A 24,400-nucleotide genomic window follows, 5' to 3' on the forward strand; every position below is an offset into this window, starting at 1 on the left:
TAAAGTTAGTAAGTGAAATACGATTTACTAACCTGTGTGTATTGTTTTTAGGTGAAAAATTGGAAGTGAAGACTCAGTAACATTAGATCACTGAGTTGTGCTGGTATCGGTGAGTGGGATTATCTTTATGGATGTGATTATACAGTGACAAGTATAGTGATCCGTGCCATGCTTACAATTAGACTCTGCAATGAGTCTGTGACAAGTGCAGTGACTATATGTGATTATGTGCACACCCAGTGTACGTCGAGGTGTTTTGTGTGACGTGTGTCGAGGTGTTTTGTGCGACGTAAGAGGTCAATGCTATTTACCTTGGTGTCGGGTAGTAGTATTGGGTCCAAGCGTTACTGATTGGTGGTATAGTGTGAATGATGAGTGCATCACGTCTGGAAGACTATACCAGTGATTCAGTAATGGGGGCTATTGGTATATTCCATCTTGATCAGCTACGGGTTGTCGGTCCTCTTGTTTATGGCTTTAAGTGATTAGTGACCAGTGTCTTTAAGCTGTGCTTAATGCTTGTAGTGATGTCCACCTAGATATTGCCATTCACTTAGCGTTATGTTAACTCCCCCGCAGTGTTTTGCCCTGCAGGTGTGTATTAGCGCTTTTGGTGGGTATCGCAGGGCGACTGAAGATGTTTGACACAGTGTGACTCTGATGTTTTATGTACACGATTTTTATAATATGGTCTGTAATTAAGTAACACCGGTAATTTTGTGTAATATGACTTTATATGTGATTAATATATGTAATAACGTCCGCTGTGTATTTTAAAAAAAAAATCAAGGGTGTTACCAAGTTTTAACACCCAGATTTTTTTTAATACACAGCGAAAGTTATATACATATATTAATCAAACATAAAGTCATATTACACAAAATCACTGGTGTTACGTTATTACTACAAGCCATTTAAATATATTGTTTTTACAAAACATCATAGTTATGCACTGTGTCAAACATCTTCAACGGCCCCGCGAAACCCACCAAAAGCTGCTAATATACACCTGCAGGGTAAAACACTGTGGGGGAATTAGCATAATGCTAAGTGAATGGAAATATCTTGGTGGACATCACTACAAGCATCAAGCACAGCTTAAAGGCACTGGTTACTAGATCACTAAAGGCCATAAACAAGAGGACCGGCAACCCGTAGCTGATCAAGCTGGAATATACCGATAGCCCCCATTACTGAATCACTAGTATAGTTTTCCAGACGTGACACACTCGTCATTCATACTATACCACTAATCAGTAACGATTGGACCCATTTTTATTACCCCGAATGAGGTAAACACAATCGACCTCTTACGTCGGGAACACCATGTAGTGACCCGAACTTTTCCATGTTTATATATATTAATTGAGATTGATATTTACATGATTAAATGTTTCCAACATGTTAAGCAATCAAACTTGTTAAGACTTTATTAATTGAAATATGTTTCATATAGACAATTGACCACCCAAGTTGACCGGTGATTCACGAACGTTAAAACTTGTAAAAACTATATGATGACATATATATGGATATAAATATAGTTAACATGATACTATGATAAGTAAACATATCATTAAGTATATTAACAATGAACTACATATGTAAAAACAAGACTACTAACTTAATGATTTTTAAACGAGACATATATGTAACGATTATCGTTGTAAAGACATTTAATGTATATACATCATATTAAGAGATATTCATACATGATAATATCATGATAATATAATAATTTAAAATCTCATTTGATATTATAAACATTGGGTTAACAACATTTAACAAGATCGTTAACCTAAAGGTTTCAAAACAACACTTACATGTAACGACTAACGATGACTTAACGACTCAGTTAAAATGTATATACATGTAGTGTTTTAATATGTATTTATACACTTTTGAAAGACTTCAATACACTTATCAAAATACTTCTACTTAACAAAAATGCTTACAATTACATCCTCGTTCAGTTTCATCAACAATTCTACTCGTATGCACCCGTATTCGTACTCGTACAATACACAACTTTTAGATGTATGTACTATTGGTATATACACTCCAATGATCAGCTCTTAGCAGCCCATGTGAGTCACCTAACACATGTGGGAACCATCATTTGGCAACTAGCATGAAATATCTCATAAAATTACAAAAATATGAGTAATCATTCATGACTTATTTACATGAAAACAAAATTACATATCCTTTATATCTAATCCATACACCAACGACCAAAAACACCTACAAACACTTTCATTCTTCAATTTTCTTCATCTAATTGATCTCTCTCAAGTTCTATCTTCAAGTTCTAAGTGTTTTTCATAAATTTTACAAGTTCTAGTTACATAAAATCAAGAATACTTTCAAGTTTGCTAGCTCATTTCAAATCTTGTAAGGTGATCATCCAACCTCAAGAAATCTTTGTTTCTTACAGTAGGTTATCATTCTAATACAAGGTAATAATCATATTCAAACTTTGGTTCAATTTCTATAACTATAACAATCTTATTTCAAGTGATAATCTTACTTGAACTTGTTTTCGTGTCATGATTCTGCTTCAAGAACTTCGAGCCATCCAAGGATCCGTTGAAGCTAGATCCATTTTTCTATTTTCCAGTAGGTTTATCCAAGGAACTTAAGGTAGTAATGATGTTCATAACATCATTCAATTCATACGTATAAAGCTATCTTATTCGAAGGTTTAAACTTGTAATCACTAGAACATAGTTTAGTTAATTCTAAACTTGTTCGCAAACAAAAGTTAATCCTTCTAACTTGACTTTTAAAATCAACTAAACACATGTTCTATATCTATATGATATGCTAACTTAATGATTTAAAACCTAGAAACACGAAAAACACCGTAAAACCGGATTTACGCCGTCGTAGTAACACCGCGGGCTGTTTTGGGTTAGTTAACTAAAAACTATGATAAACTTTGATTTAAAAGTTTTTATTCTGAGAAAATGATTTTTATTATGAACATGAAACTATATCCAAAAATTATGGTTAAACTCAAAGTGGATGTATGTTTTCTAAAATGGTCATCTAGACGTCGTTCTTTCGACTGAAATGACTACCTTTACAAAAATGACTTGTAACTTATTTTTCCGACAAAAAAACCTATACTTTTTCTATTTAGATTCATAAAATAGAGTTCAATATAAAACCATAGCAATTTGATTCACTCAAAACGGATTTAAAATGAAGAAGTTATGGGTAAAACAAGATTGGATAATTTTTCTCATTTTAGCTACGTGAAAATTGGTAACAAATCTATTCCAACCATAACTTAATCAACTTGTATTGTATATTATGTAATCTTGAGATACCATAGACACGTATACAATGTTTCGACCTATCATGTCGACACATCTATATATATTTCGGAACAACCATAGACACTCTATATGTGAATGTTGGAGTTAGCTATACAGGGTTGAGGTTGATTCCAAAATATATACAGTTTGAGTTGTGATCAATACTGAGATACGTATACACTGGGTCGTGGATTGATTCAAGATAATATTTATAGATTTATTTCTGTACATCTAACTGTGGACAACTAGTTGTAGGTTACTAACGAGGACAGCTGACTTAATAAACTTAAAATATCAAAATATATTAAAAGTGTTGTAAATATATTTTGAACATACTTTGATATATATGTATATATTGTTATAGGTTCGTGAATCAACCAGTGGCCAAGTCTTACTTCCCGACGAAGTAAAAATCTGTGAAAGTGAGTTATAGTCCCACTTTTAAAATCTAATATTTTTGGGATGAGAATACATGCAGGTTTTATAAATGATTTACAAAATAGACACAAGTACGTGAAACTACATTCTATGGTTGAATTATCGAAATCGAATATGCCCCTTTTTATTAAGTCTGGTAATCTAAGAATTAGGGAACAGACACCCTAATTGACGCGAATCCTAAAGATAGATCTATTGGGCCTAACCAACCCCATCCAAAGTACCGGATGCTTTAGTAATTCGAAATTTATATCATATCCGAAGGGTGTCCCGGAATGATGGGGATATTCTTATATATGCATCTTGTTAATGTCGGTTACCAGGTGTTCACCATATGAATGATTTTTATCTCTATGTATGGGATGTGTATTGAAATATGAAATCTTGTGGTCTATTATTATGATTTGATATATATAGGTTAAACCTATAACTCACCAACATTTTTGTTGACGTTTTAAGCATGTTTATTCTCAGGTGATTATTAAGAGCTTCCGCTGTCGCATACTTAAATAAGGACGAGATTTGGAGTCCATGCTTGTATGATATTGTGTAAAAACTGCATTCAAGAAACTTATTTTGTTGTAACATATTTGTATTGTAAACCATTATGTAATGGTCGTGTGTAAACAGGATATTTTAGATTATCATTATTTGATAATCTACGTAAAGCTTTTTAAACCTTTATTGATGAAATAAAGGTTATGGTTTATTTTAAAATGAATGCAGTCTTTGAAAAACGTCTCATATAGAGGTCAAAACCTCGCAACGAAATCAATTAATATGGAACGTTTTTAATCAATAAGAACGGGACATTTCACACCATCGACGTGACGCCAAAATTCACCCTCGATGTTAGCACTGGGTGCGCACATAATCACATATAGTCACAATACTGGTCACAGACTCATTATATCACTGAGTTGTGCTGGTATCGGTGAGTGGGATTATCTTTATGGATGTGATTATACAGTGACAAGTATAGTGACCCGTGCCATGCTTATAATTAGAGACTTCATTGTGTACTGTGATGCATCCTTATCCGGCTTGGGTTATGTATTAATGCAAAGAGATCGTGTAATTGCGTATGCGTCTCAACAGTTAAAACCAAGTGAGAAGAATTATCCAGCACATGACCTAGAAATGGCTGCAGTAGTGTTTGCGTTAAAGTTGTGGAGGCATTATCTTTATGGTACGCATTGTGTTATCTGCACCGATCATAAAAGTTTACAGTATATCTTTTCGCAGAAAGAGATGAATATGCGTCAGAGACGATGGCAAGAGCTAATTAAGGATTACGACTGTGAAATCAGATATCATCCTGGCAAGGCAAATGTTGTGGCTGATGCGTTAAGTCTTAAGAACTCCGCTGACAGTGTAAAGTTTATGCGAATTGAGATTGTGTCTGATTTAGTGGATCGACTAAAGAAAACTCAACTCGAAGCATTACAAGATGAACATTTGAAATATGAGTTAATGGTGAAAAGAAAAGAAGAATTGATGAATGATTCTCGAGGATTAAAGACTTACCGTGAACGAGTTTGGGTGCCGTTGCTTGGTGGATTGCGAGATTTAATCTTAAATGAAGCGCATAAATTGAAATTATCTGTGCATCCCGGTAGTACGAAAATGTACCATGATCTGAAAGTGTTATATTGGTGGCCAACTATGAAAGCAGACGTCGCGCAATACGTTGGAAAGTGTCATATTTGTGCCCAAGTGAAAGCAGAACACCAGAAACCGTATGGGTCTTTGCGTCAATTAGAGATTCCAGAGTGGAAATGGGAACATATCACCATGGATTTTGTGACAAAACTACCCAGAACTCAGAAAGGAAATGATATGATTTGGGTAATAGTGGATCGTTTAACTAAAAGTGCGCATTTTCTAGCTACCAGTGAAACAGTTTCATTGACCAAATTAGCTCAGTTGTACCTAAATGAAATTGTATCATGACATGGTATACCGTTGTCTATTGTGTCAGATAGAGATTCCCGATTTGTGTCTATTTTCTGGAATAGTCTACAAGAAAATTTAGGTACTTGTGTCAACCTTAGTACAGCTTATCATCCTCAGACTGATGGTCAAAGTGAACGAACTATTTAGACTTTAGAGGATATGTTAAGGGCTTGTGTCTTAGAGTATGGTGGATTGTGGGATTATCATCTGCCATTGATCGAATTTGCTTACAACAATTCCTATCATTCAAGTATTGGCATGCCGCCTTATGAAATGTTGTATGGTAGAAAGTGTCGAACTCCATCGTGTTGGTTAGAGGCAGGTGAGAAACAGTTTGCGGGTCCAGAAATTGTGCAGCAGACTGCGGAAAAAGTGGCTATCGCACGTGAAAAGCTGAAAGCTGCTAGAGATCGACAAAAGATGTATGCAGATCCTCGTCGATGACCAATGACGTTTACTGTAGGTGAACGTGTGTATTTAAAAGTGTCACCATGAAAGGGTGTAATTCGGTTTGGAAAACGAGGAAAATTAGCTCCAAGGTACATTGGTCCTTTTAGAATTCGTCAAGTGCTAAACGATCAAACTGTAGTGTTAGATCTTCCTCCAGAGTTAGCTGGTATTCATGATACGTTCAATGTCTGCTATATTCATAAGTGTAAAGTGGACAATGAAAATCAAATCCTTCCGCTCCAAGATCTGAAAGTAGATTCAAGTAAGAAATTGGTGGAAGAACCAGTGAGGATCGTCGACAGAAAAGTGACTAAGTTACGTAAAAAGCAGATTCACATGGTGCGTGTGGAATGGAAGCATAGTTTAGGCACCAATCTGACATGGGAGACCGAGGAGTTGATGACCTCTAAATACCCTCATCTGTTTGACCGTGACCAGATTCCGATGACGGAATCTTCTTAAGGGGGGTAGATTTGTGACAGCCTAGTTATGGGCCTAGAAGAATTAGGTATATTGTGTTATTTTATTATTTAAATATGATATTTAAATTATGAGTAATTTATATGATTTAGTTATAAGGAGTGAAATAACAAATTATGTGTTGATAGTTTATTATGTGACTAAATTAATGTGCACGTGACGATGGTCACAGAAAATATCTGTTTGAGCGATTTGGACCTTGTTAGGATTGCTTAAAGAGGTACGCTGTGTTTCAGACAATAGATTAAATACCTATTAAAATAAGTGTATTAGGTAGTGGCGGTGTACTTTTTGTGAAGTGTACACGTTAGTCACCAATTATTATGCACTTTAAGTTTCATTTCATTTGTTTTTTTATGTATCTTGAACGTTCCATCTCATTTCATAATAACAATAACACACACATACATCTACGCATACAAATACATCTCTAATATATCATGATTTTGGATTATATATTTATAATCAAAGAAGACTCTTGAGAACTAGTCCCACGAATTTGACAAACAAGGAGGAGGTATGATTATTAATTTATATGAATTCAATTGATTAATACTTGGGTTTTTATGAATTTAATAACTAATAAGTTATTGACCAAATATTGTGGTTTATGCTTAAATTGATCATAATTATCGCCTAGTTATGCTATATACATGATTCGGGTATGCTTGATTTGTGTAAATATGTAAAAATGGTGATTTAAATTTTAGGGTTCATGTTGGTATAAATTGGGGATTTTGGTACTTTGATCCTAAATCTTGTGTATAAGTATTAGATCTTAGTGATTTTGGGAAAGGAATATGTGTACATATGTTTGGTGTGTTTTCTTGTGCTTTGATTTGGACACAGAACCTTATAGTGCTCGAAAACCCTATCTATTTTGTGAATATTTTCTGTTAAATATGAAGCGTGATTCAACACTTGAACACTATACTAACTTGAGATATTTTGTGGTGATTCTCAGGTGATAAACGAAAAGGTGAAGGCTCAGTGATATAAGACAACTGAGTGCTTGTGCTTCCAGGTGAGTGGGATTATCTTTATGGATGTGATTATACAGTAACAAGTATAGTGATCCGTGCCATGCTTTTAATTAGACTGTGTAATGAGTCTGTGACCAATGCAGTGACTATATGTGATTATGTGCGCACCCAGTGATTTCGTCGAGGTGTTTTGTGCGACGTAAAAGGTCGATTGTGTTTACCTCATTTGGGGTAATAGAATAGGGTCCAAGCATTACTGATTAGTGGTATAGTATAAATGACGAGTGTGTCATGTCTGGAAGACTATACCAGTGATTCAGTAATGGGGGCTATCGGTATATTCCAGCTTGATCAGCTACGGGTTGCCGGTTGAAAGAACCCGTTCATATACATTATAAACGATTCACAATAGTTGATTACATCGCGATGTATTTGACCTCTATATGATACGTTTTACAAACATTGCATTCGTTTTTAAAAGACAAACTTTCTTTACATAAAAAATTGACGGCATGCATACCATTTCATATTACATCCAACTATAATTGACTTAATATTAATCTTGATGAACTCAACGACTCGAATGTAACGTCTTTCAAAGTAGGTCATGAATGACTCCAAGTAATATCCTTAAAATGAGCTAATGCACAGCGGAAGATTTCTTTAATACCTGAGAATAAACATGCTTTAAAGTGTCAACCAAAAGGTTGGTGAGTTCATTAGTTTATCATAATCAATTATTTCCGTAATAGTAATAGACCACAAGATTTCATATACATAAACGTTTTAATAAAAATATTCTAAGTGGTTGAGCACTTGGTAACCATACTTAACATTTAATCAACGTCGCATATTCCCTTTATTATGAAATCTCACTACACTGTACCAAGTGTAGTCACTGAAAATGAAGTACTGTGCAACCGTTGAATACTGGTCGTCCAGTCCGGTTGGGGTTGTCAGGCCCGATAGATCTATCAACAGGATTCGCGTTTACAATACCGCATGTAAATGGTAGTTACCAAGCTATTAGGGAAAAATATGCAAAGTAGTACAACTCAACGTATAATATGTTTTTAGTACTTGTGTCCATTTCGTAAAACAGTTATAAAACAGTGCATGTATTCTCAGCCCAAAAATATATATAAAAAGGGAGTAATGAAACTCACTTTTGCCTTGAATGTATTTAACACGACTTGGTCTTCGATAGATATCACGAACCTAACCATATATATAATATATCAACATATTTTCTTTTCAAGTATATATATATATATATATATATATATATATATATATATATATATATATATATATATATATACACTTATTATACTTTTAATGTTTTCTTAGTCCGTAATTAGCAGTCCGATGTTAGTGGTCCACAATTAGTTGCTCAATAAAATAAATAAAGACCCCATCGTATTCGGATTGATCAGAATTAATCTCGACCCATGGTACCATGTTGTCAAATGACGTGTTGCGTACATAAAGTACCGTGTTGTCAAATGACGTGTTGCGTACAATCATGAGGTCTTATGATTAATCTTCTCGTGTTGTTTAAGGGTGGTCCTGAAATATATAAAATCAAATCATAAGTAATTATATATATAAAATATTATATTAATTAGAAAAGATATGATTAATTTACTTTTTCTCCAAAAAATTTCGTAGCTAAACTAGCTTCGGATACCCAATCTTGTTTTAGTCGTAGTTTCTTCATTACAACTCCGTTTTTGTTGGTTCAACTTGCCACTTCCTTGGATCGAGTCAAATGTTAAGAATATGAACTTAAAATACCTTAGTTTGTATTCAAAATCATAGGTTATAGGTCAAACTTTGATGAAACTTATGAAAGTGATCATTTTCCATCATAAAAACAACATTTAATGATCATTTTTCTAAAAATACTTACACTTTGAGTTAAACCATGAAATTTTTATGTGTTAACATATTCATAATAAATATCATTTTTTAAGAACATGAACTTCCAATTCAAAGTTCAAGATGGTTTTTAATTATCCAACCCAAAACAGCCCCCGGTTGCACTCCGACGATGTAGATTCAGTTTTTAAGATGTTCTTTGTAAAACCAAGTTATATCTTGTTAAGTTAGCATATCATTATGATATATGATAGGTCTTTAAGTGTTTTAAAAGTTAAGTTAGAAGGATCTATTTAGTTTGCAAACAAGTTTGAAATCATTCAAACTATGTTCTTGTTGTTAAAATTTTACAACATAAAATAAGATAGCTATATAAATATGAATCGAATAAAATTATGAACAAGGTTACTACCTCAAGTTACTTGGACAAAGTTACTGTAAGAGATAAGAAAAAATCTTGAAATCAAAGAGTGGTGGAGTTAGATCAAAAGGTTGGAAGTATACTTCTTCAAATGGGTGATTATTTTGATATGTTCTTGAAATAGTTTTCTTATGGTATTTAAGGCTTGTAATTGAAGCTTAATGATGGGGAAAATGCTTGGAGATGATCAAGTATGAAGTTAGGAGTATTTTGAGAGAGAAATGAGGGTGTAGGTATGAGAAAATGAAGTGAAAAAATGGTGTTCATTCATAAAAACGTTTTTAGTTTATAAAGAAAGAAAAGAATTCCTAATTTTGTTTTCTTACTAATAATTCATGCTACTTGACAAATCCTAGTTACCTCATATCTAGGGCACTAATAATGTTGATTAGGATGTTGATTTGATGTGTATATACCAATAGTAAATACGTATAGAAGCTGGGTATGATACGGGTACATATACCCTAGATATACGTATAGAAATCTTGAAGAAACGGAACGAGGATTCAAATATAGCTATCTTTTGTAAATATACTTATATTATTTTATGTATAAAAGCCCTTTAAAAGTGATTAAATACATATCTATACGATACATGTATAAACATTATAAGTTTTAAGTCAAAGAACGTTACGTATAGTTATCGTTTTGAAAACTTAAGTTAGTAGTTTCAAAATATACTTATAACTCATTGTCGGATCTCGGGGCTGTGTGGCAGAAAATGAGCAGGTCGAGTAGGCACGTAATTATTTGGTACCTGATATGATAGCTGGCTCATGATTTGGTGCTGATGAACTAACCAGCTATCGTGTTGGCGTCGCCTATAATCCTCGTATACTCGCTCGGAGTTCCACTGCTCATACATACTATGTCTGGCCGCATTCGTCATTGCTTCCTCATCTATACGAACGTGGACGTCAAGAATAGCATCTCGAAAGACATCCCTAATGTCTTCCGCTTCCTCCATTTCCTCATCTGAGCCTCTCTCTACCTGAGGATGATTACCTTCATAGGAAACTGCCTGGTTGCGTTTACTCTTCAATACCTTAGCACCCGCATAAACCCGCAATCCTATGGTCTCATCATGTTCTCTACAAACCTGTAATGGACCCACTTGGTTCCTATCAACACCTAAATACTCTCCAATGAGAGTAACAAAAATACCTCCTCCTATTATACTCCCGTCCTACATTCCTTCTACCATTTTAGATAAATAAAAACCAACATAGTAAGGGATATTAACAAAGATTCTCGGGTCTCGAATACACTTTAGGTAAAATAAATCATGTAAGGTCATTTTCTCCTTATTGTGACCTCTCTGTGTAATCGAGTTAGCCAAAAATCTATGAATTACACGAAGCTCGGCTTTGTTAATATGTAAGTAGGAGTGTTTTCCTCCCAGTGTAAAAACATTATAGTTTGACATACGCCTCCAAACGGCGTTCACGTCAAAGTTCCTATCTACCCTTTCACCACGATAAATCAAACTCATACAATCGGGTAGTAGCAATTCACTAGGAGTGTAAATCTGTAATGCCCTGGCCATGTCCATCATGGACATCCTGTACATCCTACCGCCAAGGATAAATCTAAGAAAACTTCTATCATCTAACCTATCTACATCTACATTTAACGCTATAGTACTCATCAACTCAACACACCATTCCTTATATACAGGTCTACGAATGGAGAAAAGACGTTCCCAATCTGTAAAAGAAGAACTGCCATACCTTTGAATCAAATGTTGTCTAACACGGTCAGCTAGATGGACCGTTTCCAAAGGATTCCAATCAATTACCCTCGGCACCTCTACCTCTTTTGTTACCACTTTAAATTTATTACTTTGATATGCCGGGTAATCTCTCCATCGCCTATCGAATCTCAAATTAGGATGCAATGTGTGTTCAGGATGAAGGTATTTCATATGCTCGAGAGACATATTAAACTAATGTGGCTAACATGTTATGATCCAAGTCGGGTCATACCCAATAACAAACCGTCAACACCTTTTAGTATTTATTTTAATGATTGGATCTTTAAAATAAATACTTGACACTTAGACTTTAGAAATTGGTTTTCTAAAGGTTAAATGCAAGAAATAATTATTTGGATAATTATAAATGCAAGTTTAATTATTTGATTAAACTTATATGTGTGTTACATTTTATAAATGGTTTATAAAATATAATTTTATAAAAGGTTTATAAAATTATAAAAGATGCATGTATCATGGAAGTATTACAAGTTTTATAAAAGTTTAGCAAAAAAAAAAAAAAAAAAAAAAGGGGGGTGAAAGGGGGACGGTTTTTTGGGGTTCCAAGACAACCTCCCATGCTTGCTTTTAACTTTTAATTACACTCCACCTAATTACTTCACTTTTGCATCTTTCCACACACACAATACTTGCAATTTTGAATTAGCAAAAATCCTCTCCTCTCCCTTTCTCTTTTGGCCGAAATATTGGGCAAGCAAAAGGAGTTCTTGGTTGATTTTGCTAGTTAACTTGTGTCCAAAATCCTAACTAAGATAAAGTGGTGTTGATATACATAGGTTTGTGGGTATACAAGCTTGAGGTTTCAAGTTAGAAACTTGCTAGTTCATCATCTTCATCATCCTCATTTTCATCCACTTTTACCTCCTAATTTGGAGTAGGTATAACCCTCTTACTAGCTCTTTTACTTTGTAAGCATATATTATCTAGACTTGATATTCATATGGGATTCATGTTTAAATGGTTAAACTTTGTAAAGATTGGTTTTAAAATGCTTCCGCTCTATGTTAATAAAATCGACCCTTTTGACATAAACATATATGGATATGAAACTTGGTAATCTTTTGAATACCATCAATGGTATCTAGAGCCAAAGTCATAGATATATGCTTCTTGTATTTGGCTTGAAAACCCATTTTCTTTACAATCTAGTAACATGCATGAAACTAGAAAGTAAAAATTTTGGGTTTTGGATGGGGGTATAATTTTGGCCGAATTTAAGGGGTTCCAAATGGGGTTTGGAGCTTCAAGTTTGGCCAAGTTTTGTTGTTATTATGGTTCACAATCAAGCCTTGACCTTGTGGTTGAATTTGTGCATGATTTGGTTGTGTTTTGTTGGTTGTAATATTCATTCATTTGGTTGTAATAATCTTATAATTTTTGGTGATGTAATTTATTTTATTTGGTATGTAAAATAGATTAGGTTGTAATTTCCTTTTCTAGAAAAAAATGTATTAGGTTATATATTTTTTTTTGTAAAAGAAGTGAAGATTCAAGAAGATTACAAGATGGAGCATAAGGATGCAAGAGCTAGTGGGAGATTTGTTAATCTCTTACTTTTGTAATTTTAACCCTTTAGGTAACACTTGTTTTGGCTAAACAAGTGTTCACCACCATGGCTTGATTGTGGACTTTTCTTTTGCATGCTTGAATGATTGTTGTGTATATGTTTGGTTGATACAAAATCTCATGAAACGACTTGCAAAAATGACATTATAATTGGTTATAATTATAACAACATGACACTAATAAATGGTTATTAGGTACTAGATGAAATTGTAAATAAAATGGTTTATTTAAAAGGTAATGAATTGGTAATGGGTTTACTAAAAGGACATGAAAATAGGTTTTTCATAAAACACTACACACCAAATGCATGTTGGTGTATAGCATTTTGTTTTCTAAACTAGAATGTAGAAAACATAAAATCCCTTTAACTAAAACAAGGTAAACAAGTTAAACGCCATCCTTTTATGGAAACACTTAGACATATTAGGAATCTCTTGATGGGATAAAGGTCACCTAACCGTCATGAGTGAACTAATATGAATAAGGTACACTTCGCATACATGTGGGATAAAGGTCACCTAACCACTTGTAGGTTAAGTCTACATGTTTACACAAGTAGGACGACTTGATTTGGGAATCATGAACTTAGGGTCACCGAAGCATGAGGAACAAATAGGCGTTGATGGGATTAATATGCCATGCAAAAGGATTGCATGATCCCATAACTTAGAAGTTGCAAAAGGATTGCAATTGTCATTATGACTACCTAGCTAAATCAAATGACGGGATAAAGGTCACCTAACCGGAATTTGATTTACCGTTGGATTCTAATATTTAATAAAACAAATTAAAAGGGTATTGTTTATTAAATCAAAAAAATCGATACTTAAAATGAACCTTGTTGAATTTTGTAGATGGCCGCTAATAACAACAACAACATGCAAAACGCACCACTTAACATGAACAACCTATCGTTACGGTCTCTCCTCGAGAAAGACAAACTCAACCATACCAACTTTATGGATTGGTTCCGCAATCTTCGGATTGTCCATAAACAAGAGGATAAAGCGTATGTACTTGAGGACCCCATTCCCGATCAACCGGATGAGAATGATGTGGAGGCAATGGCCTCTTACGATAAGTATTGCCACGACTCCCTTCAAGTCTCATGCTTAATGCTTGGGACTATGATACCCGAACTCCAAAAGGATTTCGAGCACCATAGTGCATACGACATGATAACGCAATTGAAGGAGATGTTCCTTCAACAAGCGCGTGTCGAGCGCTTCGAAACGGTTCGGGCGCTACATGCTTGTCGTATGGACGATACCCAATCGGTTTCATCTTATGTACTTAAGATGAAAAGCCTTATCGATCGTGCTAACCGTCTTAACCTAAACATATCTAATGAGTTAGCCACCGATCTTATCCTTAACTCCCTATCAAAAAGGTTTGATCAATTTGTAATTAATTACAATATGAATGGGATGGATAAGAGCATAGGTGAGCTTCACGGTATGCTTAGAACGGCGGAAACTAGCATGGGTAAAAGGGCTTTACCCGTGTTAGCAATCGATCAAGGTGGATCCAAAGGTAACACCTCTAAGCCTAAGGTGGCTAAGAGAAAAGGACCCGCCCATCAAGGCAAAGGGAAGGGGAAGATGGTTACCCCAACCATCAACAAGGCTAAGAAGCAAAAGGTAGCCGAGAAGGCAAACCCCAAGGAAGACCCATGTTTCGGTTGCGGTGAGATGGGTCATTGGAAACGAAACTGTCCGGTCTACCTTAAGGAGTTGAAGGACAAGAGGGATGCAGGGCAAACCTCAGGTAATATATATATGGTATATATAGAGCTTAGTATTACTTCTTCTAATACATGGGTATTAGACACTGGATGTGGAACTCATATTTGCAATTCTTTGCAGGGGTTCAAAAGAAGTGATCATAAGGCGGGAACATCAAGTCTCTATATGGGCAATGGTGCAAAGGTGCATGTTAAAGCTCAAGGAGATTTTATTTTGAAGCTTCCAAGCGGATTGGAACTTATTTTAGAAAATGTTTTGTATGCTCCGGATTTGTGTAGAAACATTATTTCTATTTCTCGCTTAAAACAATGTGGTTACGTTGTTAATTTTATTGATGATGATATTCATGTTTCTAAAGATAACGTATTCTATTTCAAGGCTTCGCCTTCAAATGGAATTTATGAATTGGTTCATGATGACGCATCATCGAGCTCTATATACCATACTAGCACCAAGAAACTCAAAAGGGATTTGAGTGATTCCTATTTATGGCATTGTCGCCTTGGTCACATAAACAAGAACCGAATGCATACACTTCAAAAGAATGGACTTTTGAAATCAAATGAAATGGATTCGTTTGATGTATGTGAATCTTGTTTACAAGGCAAGATGACTAAAGCATCTTTCAAAGGGACTTATGAAAGGGCTAAAGATTTATTGGGATTAATACATTCGGATGTATGTGGACCCTTTAAACCCATGACTAGGAATGGTGAAAGATACTTCGTTACTTTCATTGATGACTTTAGTCGTTTCGGATATGTCTACTTATTAAGACACAAGGACGAAACGTTTGAAGCATTCAAAGAATATCAAAACGAAGTACAAAATCAACTCAATAGGACAATTAAGGTACTTCGTACCGATAGAGGAGGTGAATACCTAAGCGATGCCTTCCAAGAACATCTTAGGAGTTGTGGGATTATCTCACAACTTACTCCACCCGGAACACCCCAACTTAATGGAGTTTCCGAAAGGAGGAACCGAACCCTAATGGATATGGTTCGATCTATGATGGCAAGAAGCTCATTACCTCTATCATTTTGGGGTTATTGTCTAAGCTCCGCGGCTCGTATTTTAAATATGGCCCCAACCAAAAAAGTGGAACAAACTCCTCATGAGATGTGGTTTGGAAAACCACCTTCTCTTTCATACTTAAAAGTATGGGGATGTGAAGCTTATCCTAAGCGATATGTAGCTAATAAGCTACATGCTCGATCCACAAAGTGTATCTTCATAGGATATCCCAAAGATGACATGGGATATTACTTCTATGATCCATCCGAGCAAACGGTATTAGTTGCTCGAAAAGCGGAATTCCTTGAAACCAAATTCCTTATGGAAGGTGATGGTGAAAGGAAGATAGATCTTGTAGAGGTACGAGATCAAGCCGATGATACACAATTGGTTGGCACTAGTACTCAACATGAGGATGTTGAAAATGATCAAGTGGATGATCAAGGTACACAAGACGTTCGAAGATCTAGTAGGATTAGTAATCCTCCCGAGATATATGGGTTTCTCGTGGATGGTTGCTATACGGTTGATTTGGATGAACCGACAAACTACGAAGAAGCTTTATCAAGGATTGATAAAGATAAATGGCAGGAAGCCATGAACGCCGAGATGCAATCCATGTACGAAAATCAAGTTTGGGAACTTGTTGTGCAACCTCCTAGCTTCAAGCTAGTTGATTGCAAATGGCTTTTCAAGAAGAAAACCGACATACATGGAAACTTGGATACATACAAAGCTAGACTTGTAGCAAAAGGTTTCACTCAAACTCAAGGGGTTGATTATGATGAAACTTTCTCGCCTGTGGCAATGCTAAAGTCTATTAGGATATTATTTGCCATTTCTGCTCACTATGACTATGAAATATGGCAAATGGATGTCAAAACCGCTTTCCTGAATGGATATCTTGAGGAAGATGTCTATATGGTACAGCCCGAAGGTTTTGTTGATCCGAAAAATCCTAAAAAGGTATGCAAGTTAAAGAAATCAATCTACGGATTGAAACAAGCATCTATAATGTGGAATCATCGTTTTAATGAAGAGGCAAAGAAATTTGGCTTCATTAAAAATGGTGATGAAGCTTGTGTATACAAGAAGGCTAGTGGGAGCTCTATAATGTTCCTTGTGCTATATGTGGATGACATATTATTGTTTGGGAATGATATTACCACAATGCAAGAAGTTAAAACTTGGCTAAAGAGTTGCTTCTCCATTAAGGATCTTGGAGAAGCACAATACATATTGGGGATTGGGATCTATAGGAATAGATCCAAGAGATTGATAGGTTTAAGTCAAAGTACATACATTGATAAAATCTTGAAAAGGTTCAAGATGGAAAACTCTAAGAAAGGTTTGGTACCTATTCAAAGAGGAACCGTTCTCAGTTCATCTCAGTGTCCTACCACGAAAGATGAACAAGAGAGAATGAAGAAAGTCCCATACGCATCTGCTATTGGGTCTATCATGTATGCAATGATATGTACTAGACCGGATGTGTCATGCGCTCTAAGCTTGACAAGCAGATACCAGAATAACCCAGGAAACAGTCATTGGATTGCTGTTAAAAGTATATTGAAATACCTTAGGAGGACTAAGGATATGTTTCTAATATATGGGTCTGGTGAGGAGGAACTCACTGTAAAAGGTTACGTAGACGCGAGCTTCCAAACTGACCGAGATGATTCTCGATCACAATCCGGTTATGTCTTCATGTTAAATGGTGGTGCGGTCTCTTGGAAGAGTTCGAAACAGGATGTTGTTACGTTATCCACTACAGAGTCGGAGTACATTGCAGCCTCACTGGCAGCTCAGGAAGCTGCATGGATGAAGAAATTCATCGACGACTTAGGAGTGGTCCCTTCCATTCAGGACCCTCTTGAGATCTTTTGTGACAACGAGGGTGCGATTGCTCAAATCAAGGAACCTCGTGCTCATCAAAAGACTCGTCACATTGAGCGGAGATTCAACTACATCAGGGATGAGGTTGAAAAGGGAAAGATATGTATTCACAAAGTTCACACAGATCAAAATGTTGCGGATCCACTCACGAAGCTTTTACATGGGCCAAAACATGAGGGACATGTTTGTGCATTAGGGCTTCGATATTCTAGTGATTGGAAATGATCTATTTTATGTATTGTAACGGAACGAATTAGTTCAAACTCATTAATATAATTATGGTATTAATTTAATTATGAGTCATGTTCCAATTTTGCATATTTTATCCATGAATAAACTATTATTCTAAATTCCGTAGTTGATCACATTTGTGGGAACAAGTGTGAGGTCTAGACTATTATGAACTTGGATTGGTTAACATTCAAATGGTGAATGTGGGGCAAGGTTGCAACCAAGGTTCATAGATATTTGTGGGACACAAATATTGGAAGACCCGCTCTCAAGATTTACTGTATGGAGCCTTTGTGGTTGATCACATGTAATCTTGAGTAAAGGAGAATATCATTGTATCCTCTTACCTGAGATACATATTGGGTTCAGATATTCACCGAATATCGTGCCTTGATTCTTTCCTTCGCTATTCTGTGAAGGTAGCTTATAAGGGAGGCTTCAGGTATGGTATAAAGTGTAGTGTCTAGGACGTATGTAGTCAAGATGGAATTTGTCCCTCTTATTCGTTGAGAGTCAGATGTCTAAGGCCTGATAAAGTTAAATCTTTAAGAGGGTGATCACTCTATACCTCTTGGATTTAACATGACATCTAGGACAAAAGGATATATTGAAAGATTCACCTAATCATATTCGAGATGGGAACTCGAAAGGGATGATGTTATTGAATGGCACTAAGTCATAACATATTAGGGGTGATGGACGGTCGTTAGGTGGTATCCATCACTTGCATTAATTTTTTATGTTTCTCGTGCAAGTGGGAGATTGAAGGTATTTCATATGCTCGAGAGACATATTAAACTAATGTGGCTAACATGTTATGATCCAAGTCGGGTCATACCCAATAACAAACCGTCAACACCTTTTAGTATTTATTTTAATGATTGGATCTTTAAAATAAATACTTGACACTTAGACTTTAGAAATTGGTTTTCTAAAGGTTAAATGCAAGAAATAATTATTTGGATAATTATAAATGCAAGTTTAATTATTTGATTAAACTTATATGTGTGTTACATTTTATAAATGGTTTATAAAATATAATTTTATAAAAGGTTTATAAAATTATAAAAGATGCATGTATCATGGAAGTATTACAAGTTTTATAAAAGTTTAGCAAAAAAAAAAAAAAAAAAAAAAAAAAAGGGGGGTGAAAGGGGGACGGTTTTTTGGGGTTCCAAGACAACCTCCCATGCTTGCTTTTAACTTGTAATTACACTCCACCTAATTACTTCACTTTTGCATCTTTCCACACACACAATACTTGCAATTTTGAATTAGCAAAAATCCTCTCCTCTCCCTTTCTCTTTTGGCCGAAATATTGGGCAAGCAAAAGGAGTTCTTGGTTGATTTTGCTAGTTAACTTGTGTCCAAAATCCTAACTAAGATAAAGTGGTGTTGATATACATAGGTTTGTGGGTATACAAGCTTGAGGTTTCAAGTTAGAAACTTGCTAGTTCATCATCTTCATCATCCTCATTTTCATCCACTTTTACCTCCTAATTTGGAGTAGGTATAACCCTCTTACTAGCTCTTTTACTTTGTAAGCATATATTATCTAGACTTGATATTCATATGGGATTCATGTTTAAATGGTTAAACTTTGTAAAGATTGGTTTTAAAATGCTTCCGCTCTATGTTAATAAAATCGACCCTTTTGACATAAACATATATGGATATGAAACTTGGTAATCTTTTGAATACCATCACAGGAATCGTTGGGTATTCTACAGGCGGATGCATCGGAAATACTATGAATTCATTAACATTCTGTAGAGGATTATAATAGGGTACATGTTGATCAGGCTGATGTTGTTGTTCCTGTTGTGGTACTTGTTCCGGTTCTGGCTCGTATTGCATTTCTGGTTCTGGTTCTGGTGCTGGAGCAGGTCGTCTAGATGATGACGATGATGAACCTCCAGTATCGGCTTTCTGCAAAACACATTAAACACAAAGTTTGTGCATTCAAATATGCATTAGTGTTAGCAAAATAACAACTTAAAACAATCACAATAATCATGTTAAATCAAAATTAAACTTATACACATTTTCACATTTTTTATAATTCTATACTTTTTCAAATAAGAACATATGAAAATATATACAAAGTTCATAAGCATTTAACTCAAATAACATGTCAAAATAGTCATTACTAATAATTAAACAAGTCTCAAATGGCAATTATATCAAATTAATCAAGTTCATGAATTTTAGACTTAAAAAGTCCACTTTAATCTCCAAAAATCATGTTTAGGATCAATGTTTGGATCATTTAACTACCTAAACATGTTACACTACTTAATTTAGTAATAATTCATGACAAAAATCGGCCATAATCTGTTTATATCAAAAAGCCCCAAATTGCTCAAGAACACAAACCCTATATTTCTAAAAAATTTGAAGTTTTTGGCTTCAAATCATGTTAAATAGCATCAATCTAGGTTATACATGCATAAAATACTAACAATTTAACACTAATTACACTAGAAATTAACAAAATTGCATTAGGTAAAATATTGGTAATTTTCACAAAAACTAGCAAATTTATGAGTTTAGGGGTGTAATTTTTACCTTTTTGCTGAAGAATGCGAATCTAAGCATGATTAGAGCAAGAAATTTGACGAATTACGGTGAAAATTTGGTGAAATTTGGTGACGTTTTGAGAGAGTTTCGTGTATGTGTGTGTGTTGTGGTTGAAGAACAGCTCACTGGTTCTTTTTCTATCTGGCCTGATTTTCAGCTCCATGCGATCGCATGGAGTTGAAGTGTAAACCCCATACGATTGCATGGGGTCCGGGTACAGTGAAAATTGTTTTTTTTTATTTATAAAAACTTATACTTTAATAAAACATAGAATTAATTAAAAATTAAAATTTTGTTTCTTTTTAGGAGTGAGGGCGTTTCGGATTGATGTCCTAGTCCGTCCCTCGACAAAATTTTAAAATTTGTCAATTTAAAGCGCGGTTTTAAAAGTAAAGATTTTTTTTTTTTTTGGGTTTTTTAATGTTTTTGGGATACTTTAATTCAATAAGATTAAAAATAATGATAATAAAAGTTCTCGTCCCTCCCTCGGGTAAAGCAATTTCGGTTCAACGACCTAGTCTTCAACTCACGACGAATTTTAAAAAATCATATTTTTAATTTAGCGAAATAAAGTAAATTTTTGTTTTTAAATTCACACCAAACTTAAATTTAAAATGCATAAAATTAAAAATTCATATTAAAAATTCACACCAAACTTAAATTATATTTTTGTTTTTATACATACAAACTTATATTAAAAATATTAATTTTCCAAATATTTACAATTTTAAAGAAGTTTACAATATTAATTTAATATTTATATATTAATTTTAAAAACAAAGTAAAAATAAAATTAAAAATCTTTTTGGTCTTTTATCCCACTTTAATCAATCAAATATTATCAAAAATATACGCCCCTCTTTTCAGTAAAGTAATTTCGGTTCCATGACCTAGTTTAACTCATGACGAATTTTTGAAATATTTTGAGTTGATTGATTAAAGATATTTATACCTTACGAATAAACGGTAAATTTCGCAGTGATGTAGTAAATTTTTTGTATGATATCAATAATTTCGGTCGCAAGACCTAATTTTATTGAATACCAATTTAATACTTTATAGCGAACGATTTAGCGTTTATTATCAAAAGGTTAAAAATAAAAATAAAAACTGTACATACTTACCTGCGAAATAGATTTCTTAGTGATATGCTCTAGCCCACTCATAAGATAGTCGGACTAATTGGTTTTCCATAGCTACATAGGCGTAACCTCGAGCATTCAATGTTTTTTCTTCTAAACATATGAACGGTCCATCTCTGCATAAAGTAACAAATTCGGTATTTGAATATGTCTGATTCGTCGAGCATTTTCCTTCGTGTGACCATTTTTCGCATTTGTGACATCTTTCAAGGTGTCGTGCTCTTCTTTTCGCTGCAGATTTTGATTTTCCTTTACCAAATTGTAACTTATTATTTTCGTATCTGGATTCTTTTCTTACTCCATCCAATTTACCTCTGATTAATGATACTATTTCACTTGGAAGGGTGTCATTATTACGTTTAGTGATCAAAGCGTTTAACATTAGACCATGGTTTAATTCACAGGAAGTCTTCATCTCGTAAAACCTAAAAAAAAATAAAAATTCAGAATGGGGGAAGAAGACTAGCTCTTTAGGGTCTGCTAGAGAAACACCATTCGGGTTCCATTTTCGAGAACTACACGAAAACAGAAAATCTAACTTTAAAGAAATACATATTATCCTTTAAAAGACTTGATTCTCCCCACACTTAGTTAGCTGTGGTATCGAAATTGTGATTAACTTCGTTGTCGACTTCCATTGGACTATCTATGTAATGTTTAACTCTGTGACCATTAACCTTAAATTCAATCCCATTTGAATTTATTAATTCTACTGTTCTGTACGGGAAAACTCTTTTGACTATGAATGGTCCAGACCATCTTGATTTCAATTTTCCAGGAAATAGCTTGAATCGTGAATTGAAAAGAAGAACTCTATCTCCTTCTTTAAATTCTTTTGAACTTCTGATTCTTTTATCATGCCATTTCTTCGTTCTTTCTTTATAGATCAACGAATTTTTGTATGCTTCATGTCTTAATTCTTCTAATTCGTTTAATTGACTTAATCGTAGACGTCCGGCTTCATGTAAATTAAGATTACATGTCTTCAAAGCCCAAAATGCTTTGTGTTTAATTTCTACTGGAAGATGACATGCTTTTTCGTAAACGAGTCTAAAAGGTGTGGTTTCAATTGGAGTTTTGTAGGCTGTTCTAAAAGCCCAGAGTGCATCCTCCAATTTAATGGACCATTCCTTCGGATTTGATCCTACGGTTTTCTCTAAAATACGTTTTAATGCTCGGTTGGTATTTTCAACTTGTCCACTTGTCTGTGGATGATATGCAGTGGAGATTTTATGAGTTACTCCATATCTTTTAAGAACTTTCTCAAGTTGGTTATTACAGAAATGAGTTCCCCGATCACTTATTAAAGCTTTCGGTGTTCCAAACCTTGCAAAAAGACGTTTTAAAAAGTTGACTACAACTCGTGCATCGTTAGTTGGGAGAGCTTGTGCTTCTGCCCATTTAGATACATAATCAATGGCTACGAGAATGTAGAGATTATTATGAGATTTTGAAAATAGACCCATATAGTCAATACCCCAAATGTCAAATACTTCACATACTTGAATGACATTTTGTGGCATTTCATCACGTTGACTTATTTTTCCGGCTCTTTGACATGCATCACAGGATTTGCAAAGAAGGTGTGCGTCTTTGTAAATTGTAGGACAATAGAATCCAGCATCATAAACTTTTCTTGCTGTGAGCTGAGGCCCATAATGCCCTCCTGTTGGTCCTGTGTGACAATGGTTTAAAATTTTACTAGCTTCATCTCCGAATACACATTGGCGTATTATTCCATCGGGACAACTTTTAAACAAATGTGGATCTTCCCAGAAATAGTGTTTTATATCACTAAAGAATTTCTTTCGTTTTTGGTACGACAATCCTTTTTCAAGGAATCCACATACTAAATAGTTTGCATAACCATGGAATTTCATTATAATCTATCTTCAATAGATATTCATCAGGAAAGTTGTCTTGTATGGCCGATTCATTTAGAACTTCTAATGCGGGATTTTCAAGACGAGAAAGATGATCAGCGGTGAGATTTTCTGCTCCTCTTTTATCTCGGATTTCAATATCAAAATCTTGTAAGAGTAAGATCCAACGGATTAATCGTGATTTGGCATCTTGTTTCGAAAATAGGTATCTAAGAGCAGAATGGTCAGTATAGACCACTGTTTTAGCTAGAACGAGATATGAACGAAATTTGTCAAAAGCAAAGACAATAGCAAGGAGTTTTTTTCAGTAGTTGTATAATTTGTTTGTGCTCCTTGTAACGTCTTACTAGCATAATAAATAGGTTGAAATCGTTTTTCAATCCTTTGTCCTAAAACGACTCCCATTGCAAAATCACTTGCATCGCACATAAGTTCAAACGATAAATTCCAATTTGGTGTTATCATGATTGGTGCATTAGTGAGTTTTTCTTTAAGAATATTAAAAGATTTGATACATTCATCTGAAAAGATGAATGGAGCATCCTTTTCTAGGAGTTTATTCATAGGAGTGGCAATTTTAGAAAAATCTTTTATGAAACGTCGGTAAAAACCGGCATGCCCTAGAAAAATCCTA

The 24,400-nt window shown here is 34.6% G+C and overlaps 1 protein-coding gene across 1 annotated transcript; it reads left to right on the forward strand.

Moving 5' to 3' along the window:
- The first annotated feature begins 5,990 nt into the window (after positions 1-5,990).
- LOC139890051 (uncharacterized) lies at positions 5,991-6,629 on the forward strand. Its single transcript, XM_071872958.1, has 2 exons — positions 5,991-6,139; positions 6,275-6,629. The coding sequence occupies exons 1-2, from the start codon at positions 5,991-5,993 to the stop codon at positions 6,627-6,629; spliced, it is 504 nt and encodes a 167-aa protein (XP_071729059.1).
- Positions 6,630-24,400: the final 17,771 nt, after the last annotated feature.

This window comes from Rutidosis leptorrhynchoides, chromosome 2 (genome assembly GCF_046630445.1).
Source record: "Rutidosis leptorrhynchoides isolate AG116_Rl617_1_P2 chromosome 2, CSIRO_AGI_Rlap_v1, whole genome shotgun sequence".
Lineage (NCBI taxonomy): Eukaryota > Viridiplantae > Streptophyta > Magnoliopsida > Asterales > Asteraceae > Rutidosis > Rutidosis leptorrhynchoides.